The 14603-nt window shown below is 46.3% G+C and overlaps 1 protein-coding gene across 1 annotated transcript in view; it reads right to left on the bottom strand.

The window, feature by feature from the left end:
• Nucleotides 1–4307: 4307 nt before the first annotated feature.
• LOC146816611 (endogenous retrovirus group PABLB member 1 Env polyprotein-like) overlaps nt 4308–14603 on the bottom strand; it is a 32999-nt gene continuing 22703 nt past the window's right edge. The window contains exon 2 of the mRNA XM_085610486.1: nt 4308–6798. Coding sequence (XP_085466612.1) covers nt 4578–5585 — 1008 coding nt within the window. The 5' untranslated portion in view covers nt 5586–6798 and the 3' untranslated portion in view covers nt 4308–4577. The remainder of the gene's footprint in view (nt 6799–14603) is intronic.

Below are 14603 nucleotides of genomic sequence, written 5' to 3'. Positions count from 1 at the left end.
AACACAATCTCCCATTCTGTATTGGTTCAAAGGCTGGAAGAAGCAGGCATCACTGGAACAGTGCTAAAATGACTTGCATTCTTCCTTCAAAATAGAACTTGTCAAGTGTGCGAAGAAGCCACCCTGTACATACCTCACTCCCTAAAATATGTGGGTGCCCATGGTTCATCAATAAGCCACACTTTATGTAATCTGTATGTTCTCCCATTGGCAGGGATTGTGAAGACCTGCAGTTTTTCAATTGTTTCTTACCCATATGACACACAAATGGACATCTCCCTCTCTCCCCAAATAGAAAAGATATCGAACCAACCTCATGACTGCTTAAAGCATGCAGTAGACTTTATGTCTGCAAACAGTTTGAAATTAAATGGGGAAAAAACTGGAGTGCTAGTGGTGTGAAACAATCCTGCTGGATGGAGCTGAGTTGCCAGATGTTCTCGGCATTAAGTGCAACCCTAAATCGGAGTTCAGACGTCTGGGGTTTTGGATATATAGCAAGCTCTTTATGGAAGTTAAGGTCAAGAAATTTGCATGAAACTGTTTTGGTCTATTCAGGACACTGAGAAAACTGTTGGGATAGCTGACGGAACCCTCACATACAGTGGTGGTGCAAGCTCTAGAAATCTCAAGACTTGATAATGGGACCTCTCCATCTTTGGGGATTCCCAAATCTGTCTCAGAAAGACTCAAGGTAATCCAAAATGCAGCAGCCCAGATTTCAACAAAAAAAACGAAACACAAATTGGCCACAGTTTTCCTGGCAGCCTTACACTGGCTTCCAGTGTTCAAAAGAATTTGGTTTAAGTCACTCTTGCTTGCTCATCAAGCAATGTACTAGAAGGGGCCTTGGCTGATACAAAGATTGTTACGACCTTCCAATCCTACTTGAACTTTGTGCTGTAGAAACCAGGAACTGTTTGTTGTCTCTTGGATCTAGAGAGTCAGGGGTGGAGGGAGCACATTCACCATCCTTGCTCTCAAATTCTGGAATACTCTTCAGCTGGAAAAACAAGGATCAAGTCTGAATTAAAGATAATGACATTTTTTGAAGATTTCTCTTTTCAGATAACATGTATGTTCAAGGCCATGCAACCACAATAATGACTTAGAGCTGAGAGGCTCTTTTGGGTAGCCATGCGCTTTGGGACTCTAGTAGAATAGAAGTGAATAGAATAGAGGATAAAACATTGACTTTGGCCTGAGAAGAGTCGAAGGCCCTGCTTGCCTATTAGAAGAACCAATTCAAGATGGGCTTATGGTCCAGAAGCATATCAGAGTCGAGTGATGTTGGTGTTAGTGATTCAGAAGTGCCTAAGAGTTATATAAACATAGGGTTCACATTCCAAAATATATGGGGGCAGATTTACGAGTTCTGGCGCATCTCTGCAAATCAGCAGGGATGCGCCAGAAAAGATGCGACACGCAATTCCCTCCCTGCGCCACCACAAATGTGTCGCATTTAAAATGAGGTGCACCGTGGCGCAAGGATAGGGCGATGCGTGTCGCATCCTGTGGCGTAAGGGCGGCGCATTGCTGGAGTCGTGTCGCAAGCATGGCACAGCTCCAGCAATGCTCAGGGGTGCCCTAAGCCTAACATGCTGCGTCACTCCTTACGCCTGCTTCAAGCAGGCGCAGGGTTTTGACGCAGCAGGGACGTAAAAGGGCTTTACAACGTGACGCATCTGTCTAGATGCGTCACGTTGTAAATAAGGCGCAGCATGGCCATGGATTACGCCGCCGCTGCGTCACAGACGTGACGCAACCGCGGTGTAAATGTGGCGCATGGGGCTTGTAAATATGCCCCATGGTGCCTAGTTTTGTAGAGGGGGGTGATATTGATAAATCATTTGTAGCTTAGTAGGTGGCGTGGCATATGCATAGAGCCTCAAAGAAGGACTCGGGGAAAGCTTGTGGAAGTGCATTTCCATTATTGGGAGGGATACATTATTGTCCCTACAGGAAGCTGTGAGGTGCAAGAGAGCCCAGCATCAAGATGACTGTCACCCTGTGAGGCTCTGCCGGCTACAGCACTGATCTATCATTTATCTGCTGTTAAGTACTGTAGGAGAGTAGGATGTGCTTCATATGGTTACCCCCACTTTTTGCTGATGTTTCACTGTTTTTTTACTTTAGTCTGGCTGGGGCCCTGCTATCCAGGACCCCAGCCTAGCTACTTCCTCTCTAAATTGATTGCCTGTAACTTAGGTACACTCCAGATTGGATTCTGGGGTATCCTTATAAGTCCCTAGTATATGGTATACTATGTACCCAGGGCATAGGTACCCCAGAGGCCTACCAGGGGCTGCAGCATGTATTATGCCACCCCCCGGAAGCCTTCCAAAATGACACAACAGGACTGCTACTGCAGCCTGAGTGAGGTGGTGCATGCACCCCTTACAGATATATAGGTTCACTATATCTCACCCTATCACTGCACATATAAACCTATCAGTCACCCCTATGGCAGGCCTTCTCAATCCTGAAGGCAGGGTGCTTGGTTTTATGTGAGAGAGTGCCCATGCATGAGCAAAGCCCCTCTGCAGCCTTCGGAATCCACTCTACGGGGTTGTCTGTGATGCAGCCTGACAATATACTCTTAAGTGCATTATAACCTTGCAGTAAATGCTAACTTTGGGACGGCTGCACGGAAACATGTCGTAACTGGTGTGGGAGTATGATCCCACCCTTCTAGAGGGAGAGACAAGACAGCACTGGTATACCCAGTACCAGCTAACAGAGCCCTGGCATCACAAAATGGATTCTGCCAGCCACAGACACAAGTCTGGCCTCCTGCTGCTGACCAAAACTCCGGCAGGGGAGGCCTGGACAATAGGGTTCCTGTCACAGGGAGGTGTTACCACCTCCCAGACAGGCTTTAGTTGATTGGGGCTGGGTGGGTGCACTCCAAGAGTGCATTGAAGGCTGCACTGGGAGCACATTTGGTGTCCCTGTGTATAGTCCAGCTCAAAGCAGTTGGAGGGGCTACCAGCCCCTGCTCTGGCGTGAAACTGGACAAAGGAAATGGGTGTAGCCACCCCTCTTTCCAAACCCTTCCATAGGTGGGTCCCTTGAGTTAGTCCATTCCCTTCCTTGGGTATAAAGAAGGAACCCCTGACTACAGAACTTTACATACCCCTCGATGAAACTCTGAAACTGAATCCTGGAACTTCTACAATCTACACGACGCTAGATGACTGAAGAATCTCCATTGGAGTAAAGGAGTTACTCCCCTGATTGGCAGGCACCAAAGACGCATCTGTTCGGTTTGTATCTCCGCAGCTCCCGCCGGACTCTGAAGAATTTTGCAACACAGGAGGTGTGTTTCTGTGGACTTAGCAAGCAAGTCTGAGGCCCGTATCCCTCATGGCGACCATGCAACCCGAACCACTGGACACCGCGACGATTTGCAGAAGCATCAGCTTTGAGGCACCTCTGCAGCTGAGCTTTGGGTTACTTGTAGCCCTGACCCTGAGCAGCATTTGCACCAAAGATTGCCTACCTACACTCAACAAGTGTTCCGTGAGCTGGCCCTTTGTTTGTCTCTTGAGGTCTGAGGTTCTGGACTTTTAAGAGTCCAGAGGTGTCAGGGAAACAACACCCGAAGACCCCTGAGTTCCTCCTGTCCCGGTGCACAAATAAACAGAGACACGGGCTTCTCGATGGCGGCGTCAAAGACCAAGGTTTATTTACTGCAGGGACACAGAAATCATAGGAACCACACAGAGGCAGAATCTACGAGACTGTTCAAATTGTATTAAGTGGGTTACTCTTTAAATACATGCAAAATGTCTTTGGGCTACATTACACGAATATTTCTCATGCCTAACCCGGTATCCCAAACAAACAGTAAATTTGACATCAAACAATAATTAGTCGTTGGTTTTCGGTATTCGATCAGGCCCTCTCGACAGTTTTCCATTCTTTGCCCGATCCTCCCCATCATAAAAATCGTAACCTCCCCATTGTAAAAGCCCAGAAGGTAAGGAGCAGAGCCAGGTGCAAAGGATTGAAATGTAGGATAAGAGGTGTTTATGGATCATAAACGGGCATGGCTACCGTCTTCGGCCTTTCAGTCAGGACAACGGACACGAGAACCAGTATAGCAGGACTGGCCTTAGGCAAGGGAGGCAGCTTGATTCTGCCTAGTCATGCAGCGTCAACCTTTCTCGGGGCTCAAGCTTACGTGTCCTTAACAAGGTGACTCTGCCGAGGTCATCGTCCGTTCATTGACTATGTGAGGGCAAGAAACAAAATGGATGCCGTAACTAAAATGGATGCCATGACTTTAGTGACAGAATGCCCTATTTTCCAGTGAATTCATGCTAGTTGCACAGCGAAAACACCGTCATGTATATAATGGATCATTTGCGGTTCATTGGTACCAAAATCGTGTCAGTACTACGATACCGAATTCACGGGTTCGGATCGCTACAGAACCTCAGACCGTCCTTTTGCCCTTACATAGGCAATAACTCACTCTATGTCAGAGTCCATCTCTATGTTCATCAGGTCACTGATATGTTGTTGGAGCATTACTCTATCCCGTGGCGTATCTCTAAAAACAGGTGGTCTTCTTACGCATGTAGAAATGCAAAGATTACATAAGGCAGGACCACACTGAACAATGAACAGCACGAAAATAAAAATACTAACGCAACACCAGTGACTATCAGAACCTTCCATCCCCACGCAGACAGCAGGCTCCAGAACCATTCCATTAATGACCAGTCACCTTCCTCTACATGAATAGAGTCAGAAATCTTATGTAACTTAGAGATGGCCTTGTACACCGTTGGCGCATTATCTGGAATAAAAACGCAGCAACTTGATTGGATCATCTTACATACTCCACCTCGATCTGCAAGTAACACGTCAAGGACCATACGGTTCTGTAACGTCATGAGGCGATCCGCTTGAAGCTCTGCTGTTAGGTTACTAAGAGCACCCGCCGTTTCAGTGATAGTGGATTTAACCACCCGTGTTAGTTGACGTAAGTTTCTACTGTTGGCCATAGGCCCCCAGAATGGGAGGAAACCCTTGAAAAAGTCTCCTGCTTCTTGGCCAGAAGTATCTTCTTTACTGAAAACACCTCTCACAACTCTAGTTTTGTGATAGTCCGGTGCAGCAGTATATGTCGGAGGTAACAGTTGAGCGATGTAACATGAGCCTGAGAAGTCAGCAGGCAGCCATGTGTATGCTCTGTCTTGACAAACGAAATAGGTACCCTTAGCAGCTAAGAATGCCGGGGAAGACTGTGCCGGAAAAACATATGTTTCGATACAGTCACTCTTTCCTAGTCGAGCTTTCGGATTCCTCCCATTTCCTTGCAAACAGACTTGACCTTGGTGGGGTACGACCCAGATCGGAGTTGAGCTCTTACGTTTGTTCTCACCCAGAGTAATGCCATATTCCGTAACATTCCAACCCATGTAAACTCGCAATTCATCCTTGGGAATGAACGGAGTATTATTGACATCTCTCACCATGTCAGTGATTCCTTTTACCAAGGCTCTATTAGCAGAGTTATACCGAGTGGAACGCGGAGGTCGTGGAGGATAGGTCTCTAGGGCATAAGCGAACATGGTCTGAAATGCCCAAAATGATCCATTATAACTAAAAGGCAGAACCAACTAGGGGATGCCCTTGTCCATGGTGTGTGGTATCAAACCACACACCCAGCAGTTTGTTGTATTAACCACTAGTTGATGTTGGTGCAAGAGTTGAATGAAAGTGTTATTTATAAACTCAGAACGTCGGGCTTGTTCGTGGGCAGGAAAAGGATGGAAAGAATGAAGAGAAACAACAGTCGGAGAAACAGGAGCATGGGGAGATACTGTAGATGCAACAGGTGTAAAGATCAACTGAATACCAAAAATAATTCCGCCTGCCAAAGTTATTAAAACAATTAGAAGTGTCAGAGTACATTCCATTAGAAAACATTTGCTATACAATATGTCATATAGCTTTGTCTTGTGCACATTTATGACATTAACCCTTCGTAATTCAGGAAGCTCCATCTTCTACAACCGTTCGCAACGGATGGTTTGTACCTGTTAAAAACTTGCCTCTGTTTATCCTGGGAGTTCCCAAGACAAACAGAAAAAACCGACCTAGTGTCTGATTCCCTGCAAATTAAAACAAGGCACACGTTACGACCCTACGGTAACCCAGATGGCAAGGTGAGAGAAATAATAAGAAAGATAAAAATTTTGAGCAAACTTCCTGACTTGAATGGAATGCAGTAAGATCAAAACAGTTTTCAAACAGAATGGTAATTATGCAATGTCATTAGTTCATAACATGAGAACGTAGATTATATCTGTACTTTCCGGGTCTTGTCTGGTCTTGAAATAGCTGGTCTACAGGTGCGGAAATGTTCGACTCCACAGGCGACAAATGTTCACTTTGTACAGTACTTGGTTCGGGATTCAAAGGAGTAGTTGCTGCTGGGGTGTCAAAGTTCTGTGTTTCCGTTCGTGGGTGGTCCGTTATGTACTCTGCATCACTGAAAGGGATGTGCCTAGGAACAGGTTCTGTCTCAGATATACCAATTCCCTGTCTAACCCAGTTATCATAGGGGAGTGGAAGAGGGACACGCTTCGTATGGCTGGCGTGCACCCAGTTTTTCCTTCCAGCTAGGCGTACTGCAGTTCTTGTTGTGAGGAGGACCTGGAACGGACCAACGAATCTTGGCTGGAGGTTTCGGGTACGTTCAAAGTTCCGAACCACCACTTGGTCGCCTGGTTTCAACGTGTGGCCTGGACTCTCCGGCAGTTTAGGCAAGGATTCGAATACCTGTTGATGAATAAGGCTCAATTTAGCAGTCAGATCATGAAGGTAATCAATCAACATTAGGTATTCAATCTGTTTGAATTCCTTTGGCCTAGGGACTCCCCAAACATTAGCAGGGCGGCCGAACACAATCTCATATGGACTAAACCCTACTCGAGAGTGTACAGTCGCTCTGGTGGACAGTAAAGCTAAAGGCAGTGCGTCTGGCCAAGAGAGACCAGTGGAAGCTTGAATTTTCGCAAGTTTCAGCTTCAGGGTGCCATTGTACCCTTCAACCAAACCCGCTGATTGTGGGTGATTCGCACTATGGTATTTTTGGGAAATACCCAGACCCGCACACACACTCTTCATAACTTTCCCTACGAACTCACTTCCATTGTCCGACCAAACAATCCGTGGCATACCATACCTGGGGAAGTACTCTTTGAGGAGGATTTTGGCAGTGGACATAGCAGTGTTGTCCTTTAACGGATATGCCTCAATCCATCTTGAGAAGGCACAGACTACCACTAGGACGTATTTGAGATTGTTACATCTATCCATGTGGATATAATCCAACTGAATCACTTCAAAGGGGCAAGAAGGGGGAGCAAAATGGCCGGTTGGGGTTCCCTTGCCAGGATTATGCATCAGGCATACCATACAATTTTTCACCACTCTTTCTGCACACTTAGTAATTCCATCGTTCTTCCATACTGGAGATAACATTTTACAGATCCCTTTCGAGCTGATGTGCGCCGGTCCATGCGCCATCGTGACTACTGCAAGTACATACGCATCGGGTAACATCCAACGCTGCTGCTCAGACAAATCGACCCAACATCCACTTGAATCCATTTTACCTGTTTTCTCCTTCCATTCATTCTTCTCATTTTCAGTTGCTTCATTCTGGATTGTTTTCACACTTTCAATCGTATTCTCACACATTCCTGATTCAGCAATCCATCTTGCAGACGTTGCAACATACATTCGGCTCGTCATGTTCTTGGCCGTCTCTTTGGCGACCTCATCAGCAAACGCATTTCCACGGCCAACATCATCCGTAATCTTCCGATGTGCACTGCACTTTACAATCGCAACTTTATTCGGTAGAGTCAGGGATTCCAATAGATCGCTGACTAGCTGTCCATGTTGGATCTTAGTCCCATGGGACGTGAGAAAACCTCTTTCTCTCCAGAGACGCCCAAAATTGTGTGCGACGCCGAAGGCGTACTGGCTATCAGTAAACACATTCACTCTCTTTCCCTCAGCTAAAACACACGCTCTTGTTAATGCAATTAATTCTGCAGCCTGGGCAGAATTCTGACTTACTCTTGCAGTCTCAACAATCGTACTCAAGGTCGTAACTGCATACGAGGCCGTCACATCACCATTCTGTAATTTGAAACAAGAACCATCGACATAAAGTGCCGTCTGGATCTAGTAACGGAGTATCTTTTAAATCAATACGACCTTTTGTTTCTTCCTCAGTTCTGAAACAACAATCATGGGGCTCTGAATCACTCGACTCTTGAGTAATCGGCAACAATGTTGCTGGATTCAATATGTTGCATCGCTTGATCTGAATATGACTTGCCAAAAGCGTCAGCTCATAGCCTGATAGTCTAGCACTGGTGAGGTGCTGAGTTTTCGTTCGATTCATGAGTGTATCCACAGCATGTGGAACCATGACTACTAACATGTTGTTCATGACTAGTCCGGCAGACTGTCGAATAGACACTGCAGCTGCTGCTGTAGCTCTCAAACAACTTGGCAATGCTCTGGCTACCGGATCTAATGTGGATGAGAAATATGCACAAGGCCGCTGTTTGTCACCAAATTGTTGCGTTAATACACTCAAAGCACAACCTTCTCTTTCATGGACATATAGAGTAAACGGCTTACTGTAGTCAGGAGTACCCAACAGAGGAGCTGAACACAGCGCATCACGTAAGTCAGAGAAGCTCTGCTGACATTCATCAGACCATGGCAAAGGGCTCGGAACACCTTTTCCAGTCAGAGCTACCAATGGTTTCGCCATGAGAGAAAAATTTGGGATCCATTGCCTACAGTATGACGTAATACCCAAAAACGCACGCACTTCTCTTTGTGTGCTTGGTACAGTCATCTGTGAAATTGCTTTGATTCTCTCTGGGGTCAACCTTCTTCCCTCCTTTGACAAAAGATGACCTAAGTAGGTCACTTCTTGGCAACAATATTGCAGTTTAGAAAGTGACACCTTGTGATGTAAGTCTGACAAATGACGTAATAAAGAAATTGTAGCTGCTTTGCAAGTTTCCTTATCATCAGCAGCCAGTAAAAGATCGTCTACGTATTGGATCAGAGCAACACCAGGAGGAAGTACAAGGGCATCTAATTGACTCTTTAATGCTTGGCTGTAAATTGAAGGGCTCTCACAATAACCTTGTGGAGCGCGTTTGAACCTGAAGCTGCGACCTCCTAAGGAGAAACCAAAAATGTCTCTACTTTCCTCGGCTATGGGAATGCTGAAAAAGGAATTTTTCAAGTCGATCACTGTAAACCATGAAGCTGAGGCAGGAATCAACGTCAGTAATGCAGTGATATCTGGGACTACAGGAAACTGTGGAATCACTATTTTGTTAACTTCTCTGAGGTCAATCACAAATCTGTAAATTGGAGGTTTGGAAGGGTCAGTACGTTTCAAAATCGGCAGAACAGGACTATTGCAGACGTTCCCTCTAGTTTCCTCAATCACATCTTTCTGTATTAGATCTTTCACAATCAATAAGAGTGCTCGTTCCCCTTCATTCGAAATCCGATACTGTGGGATTCGTGGGAATTTAACATTAGCTTTCAGACTTACCACATAAGGGTGGATTTCCAAGAGGCCTACATCGTTAGGACCAGTCGCCCAAAGAGTATCAGGGAGAGAACGCAGCTCCGGTGGGAGCTTATCCATCGACATATACATTGGAGAGATGACTCTTTTGCCTAATGTGAGCTGTACTCCTGAAGAGGAGCAGTACAGTGTCGCGTGCAGGCGTTTCAACAGATCTAAACCAAGCAGATTCTCATTACAACCGGTTGTTAAGATAAGGGGTGCTTCTAGTTCGCATGGCCCAACAGATATTGACAAAGGACTAGAAACAGGATTGTGAACAGGGGAGACTGAGAAACCTACTGAAGTGTTCGTTAAGCCAGACAAAGGTGCGCCAGGGAGTTTCGCATGCATAATTGAACTTTTTGCCGCACCAGTATCCAACAGAAACGGTTCGACCACGCCTGAGGTAACTACTGCGACATAAGGTCCACTCTGATCAACTGGAACTGATACTACTCCCTCTCTTTGCCTGCGGCTGTCCTAGTGCTCGCTTCTTTGAATCTCCTCATTATGGTCATAGTAATCTTCAACGTGGTACTGTGGAGATCTACCTGTTTGCGCAGATTGTGCATCTCGCTGATCGAAATAATGCGATCGGCCTGTGGTGTCATCGTCCCACGTCCTCTACCTCTAGGAGCTTGCATAAACCCTACATTACCTCTCTGGGCTGGGACACCACTAGTTTGTGGGTGCAGTACTGGACACTCATTCTTATAATGACCCTCCTTTTTACAATAAGCACACTGATTCCATGCTAACTGTTGTCGCGGAAAACTATAATTAAATCCTTGGGCCGTCCCTTGCTGGAATTGTGGTTGTGGCTGAAACTGGGGTCGCTGCCGTAAATCTGACTGATTCGAACGAGGCGGATACGCCTGTTGCAGAAGAACTTTAGTCTTTAAATCTTTTGTTTTCTTTTCTGACCTTTCCTTCTCTTCCTTCTCTCTGTTCTCGTAATACTAAACAGTTGCAAGTATCTGTGCTGTTGTCGACACTGCCCATGCACTTTCAGAATCCTTTAACTTGTTACTAAGCTCAGGTAGTAAATTAAATACGAACTTGTCGACAAACAATCTCTGGCCTCCCTCAGTACTCATATCTTGCCCACTGTGGTCTACGAAAGTCTCTTCAAATCTAGTAAAGAAGTCAGAGACGCTTTCGTCCTTCTTTTGCTTGCATGCCGATAATTTATCCCAATTGACTCGTAACGCTGGCATCAGCGTTTTCATTAGAGTAATTATTCTGCCAGGTAAATCAGCAATCAGGGGTTCAGGTTTAGCACCGCCAATTTGTTGCGCATCTGCCGCTATAATAGCTGCCCAATCACCTCCTAAGGCGACTGGGTGGTTCTCTTGCCGAATTTTGGCCCATATAGGCTGTGGCACCACATTACCAAATAGCATTTCAATGCCTGCTAAATTCATGACACACGCTTGAACTGTTTGCGTTAACTCTTTGTAATAACCAGCAGGATTTTTACGTGGGTCTGGTAATGCTTGTTTTACGGCTAATACTTCGGCCCGTTTCCAAGGGATGTGTATCCACACTTTCTGGAAATGTGCCGGAGCAGCTGCAATACCCAAGTTCCCATCAGCTGCAACTGCATCACGCCATATCGGTGGAACTTCCCTCATCGGATATTGACCTCGTTTTTTCCTAGTAGTAATCGGTGAACCATCAGGGTCTCTTGTCGCTCGAAGAGGGGACTCATCCCTATAAGCTAAAATCGGTTTTATCGCTCCCCTTACTTCTGGACCTATCACCATTCCTGCGGCAAATTTCTGTTGAATATTTATCAGGTCAGAGGGGACGGAGTCTAAATCATCATCTTCCCATTCTTCACGTACAAGAGAACACATCACGTCAAAAACATAACGTTGGGTTGGTTCATTCCATTGCATAAAGGTATCTAACACTCTTCGTGCATCATACTTCGCAGTTTTCGACATCCACCCAAGAGCTGTCGAATCTAACGTGTCTCGTTCCTGGGGACCAGGAAACTGGCTACGTCTCTGTATAGAGTCAGAAACGGGGGTCCCAATTAAAGACCTGTAGAGAGGAGTTAAGATATTAGTTACAGAGTCGGTTATTTTCCGACGAACGGAAAGCGGAGTCAGAATGTTCACAGGGTTCGGGGACAGAACAGCTGAAGCAGATGAAATAGTAAGGGTAGGAGTAGCAGTTAAAGCAGTTTGCGAAACGACAGGCAAAGGCGGAACGGGCGCCCCAGGAAGAGGGGGTGCCGAAGGAATATTAACCACGGGAAGGATAGGAGCTGGAATCAAAGGAAGTGGAGCAACTATTCCAGGCTGACCAGCAGCTGGCTGTACAACAGGTGGTAACTGTGGTACTGTAATACCCTGTGCATATGGTGGGGGTGAATTCAACAGGTAAGACAACAGAGGATCCTTTTCATGATCCTCTATCGGCTTAGCAGGACAAGATGGCAATACAGGGTAACATTTATCAATTGCCAAATTATGTTTTCTATTCTCCATCTCCATTGCTTTCTCAGTCTCGTCGACATGCAGCTGCCTAGCAGACTCCATTAAAGTCAACCCTTTCTCTTTCTGTTCTTTCTTCGTTTTCCTAATTTCTCTCTGTTTGGCTTCTTTGCGCCATACGCGAAAGGAATCAAACATTGCCGGCCGGGCTTTTTTCTTGAACAACTTCATTTCTAGATTGTCTAGTATTTCCGTTTCGAAACTACCATGCGGTGGCCAACTAAGGACACCATCTTTTTTGGTATAACGGACCCATACTTCATTATACGTAATAGGACCAACACCATGTTTACAATAGAACTCATATGTAGGAGTTCCAATCGGAGGAACCAAACACGAATCATCCAACCGGGAATCCCCGTTGCAATGTAACCAGGACAAAAAACAGTTACTACTGGTAGTCATGACAACAAAGACAAATTCCAACCAAAATGCGCAGAGAACTTAGGCCTACCAAAATGAACCAATACCAAAACAAAGATTATCTAAACAAGAGCAACCAATGATAATCTACGAATTAAACCAAAGCAACAAGGAACAACCTAACTGAGCATAGCCCACTTAATACTTAACTGAAATGTGGAAGACGTCACCAAGGAGAAGCCGTCTACGTCTCGCCGTACTAAGGTCTGCACCTCGGGTCCAAGACAGGGCAACAGTCAAAGCAGCGGTCCTCTGTAGCCGTCTGGGAACGGGAACCCTCGTGGAAGAGATCGTCGGGCCACTTTTACGACATGCAGGGATCAATGAAGCGGGGTACCTCCCTCCGGAATCTTCACACGAAACTTCTCGAACTTTTTCAGGCTTTGGACCGGTACCGGATGACGTCGCCCCACGTTGGGCGCCAATTTGAGGTTCTGGACTTTTAAGAGTCCAGAGGTGTCAGGGAAACAACACCCGAAGACCCCCGAGTTCCTCCTGTCCCGGTGCACAAATAAACAGAGACACGGGCTTCTCAATGGCGGCGTCAAAGACCGAGGTTTATTTACTGCAGGGACACAGAAATCATAGGAACCACACAGAGGCAGAATCTACGAGACTGTTCAAATTGTATTAAGTGGGTTACTCTTTAAATACATACAAAATGTCTTTGGGCTACATTACACGAATATTTCTCATGCCTAACCTGGTATCCCAAACAAACAGTAAATTTGACATCAAACAATAATTAGTCGTTGGTTTTCGGTATTCGATCAGGCCCTCTCGACAGTTTTCCATTCTTTGCCCGATCCTCCCCATCATAAAAATCGTAACCTCCCCATTGTAAAAGCCCAGAAGGTAAGGAGCAGAGCCAGGTGCAAAGGATTGAAATGTAGGATAAGAGGTGTTTATGGATCATAAACGGGCATGGCTACCGTCTTCGGCCTTTCAGTCAGGACAACGGACACGAGAACCAGTATAGCAGGACTGGCCTTAGGCAAGGGAGGCAGCTTGATTCTGCCTAGTCATGCAGCGTCAACCTTTCTCGGGGCTCAAGCTTACGTGTCCTTAACAAGGTGACTCTGCCGAGGTCATCGTCCGTTCATTGACTATGTGAGGGCAAGAAACAAAATGGATGCCGTAACTAAAATGGATGCCATGACTTTAGTGACAGAATGCCCTATTTTCCAGTGAATTCATGCTAGTTGCGCAGCGAAAACACTGTCATGTATATAATGGATCATTTGCGGTTCATTGGTACCAAAATCGTGTCAGTACTACGATACCGAATTCACGGGTTCGGATCGCTATAGAACCTCAGGTCCCTTTGCGATCCCTGGTCCGTTGACTTGTGGGTCCCTGTGAAGGCAACTCTAACTTTAATTGGGCTTCCCTGGTTGCTCCAGACATGCCCTGACTCTCCATTGCTTGGGGAGTCCCCATGACCTTGCTGGTCCGCACCGAAGCATCTTTCCTCTTCCTGCGTGGGTTGCTGTTGCCAAGGCTTGTTGTTTCCAATACAGGCACCGACACTGCAGCACTCAACATCCTTTGTGGGACATCTCGAATCCAGCTCCTGGTTGTCAGACACCTCCTGGTCCTCGTGGCTGAAGAGTCAAGCTTCCCCTCTTCACACCTGAAGCACCCGACATCGGTGGGCATTCGTCTATCATGCCCCTGGTCACTGGCAAGTGACCCAGAGTCTGTCCCCTCTGCTTTCAGGTTCTTGACATCTTCGATCCAGACTTTGATCTCTTCGGACACTTCTCCTCTTCCCGGCAGCAGCACTTTTCGGCATCTTGCCATTGAAGACACCCGACACCATTTGACACCTATGCACCCGTCTCCCCTGGGTGAGGTAACACGAGTACTCCAGTGCTCCCGTGGGTGTTGGCCCTAGAACCATCTAAGTCCAAAAGGGTTTGTTCCTAGTCCACCTCTAAGTGTCCTTAACCTTTAAAATTCCAACCGCAACTTTCCTCGTAGAAGCTAACGGAGCTCCCGGCTGTGTTCTCACACTGCACATGTCCCCCATGGGCCCC

The sequence above is a fragment of the Triturus cristatus genome, chromosome 6, assembly GCF_964204655.1.
Source record: "Triturus cristatus chromosome 6, aTriCri1.1, whole genome shotgun sequence".
In the NCBI taxonomy this organism is placed as follows: domain Eukaryota; kingdom Metazoa; phylum Chordata; class Amphibia; order Caudata; family Salamandridae; genus Triturus; species Triturus cristatus.
Note: the sequence above shows the minus strand (reverse complement) of the source record. Positions and strands in the feature narration are given on the sequence as shown.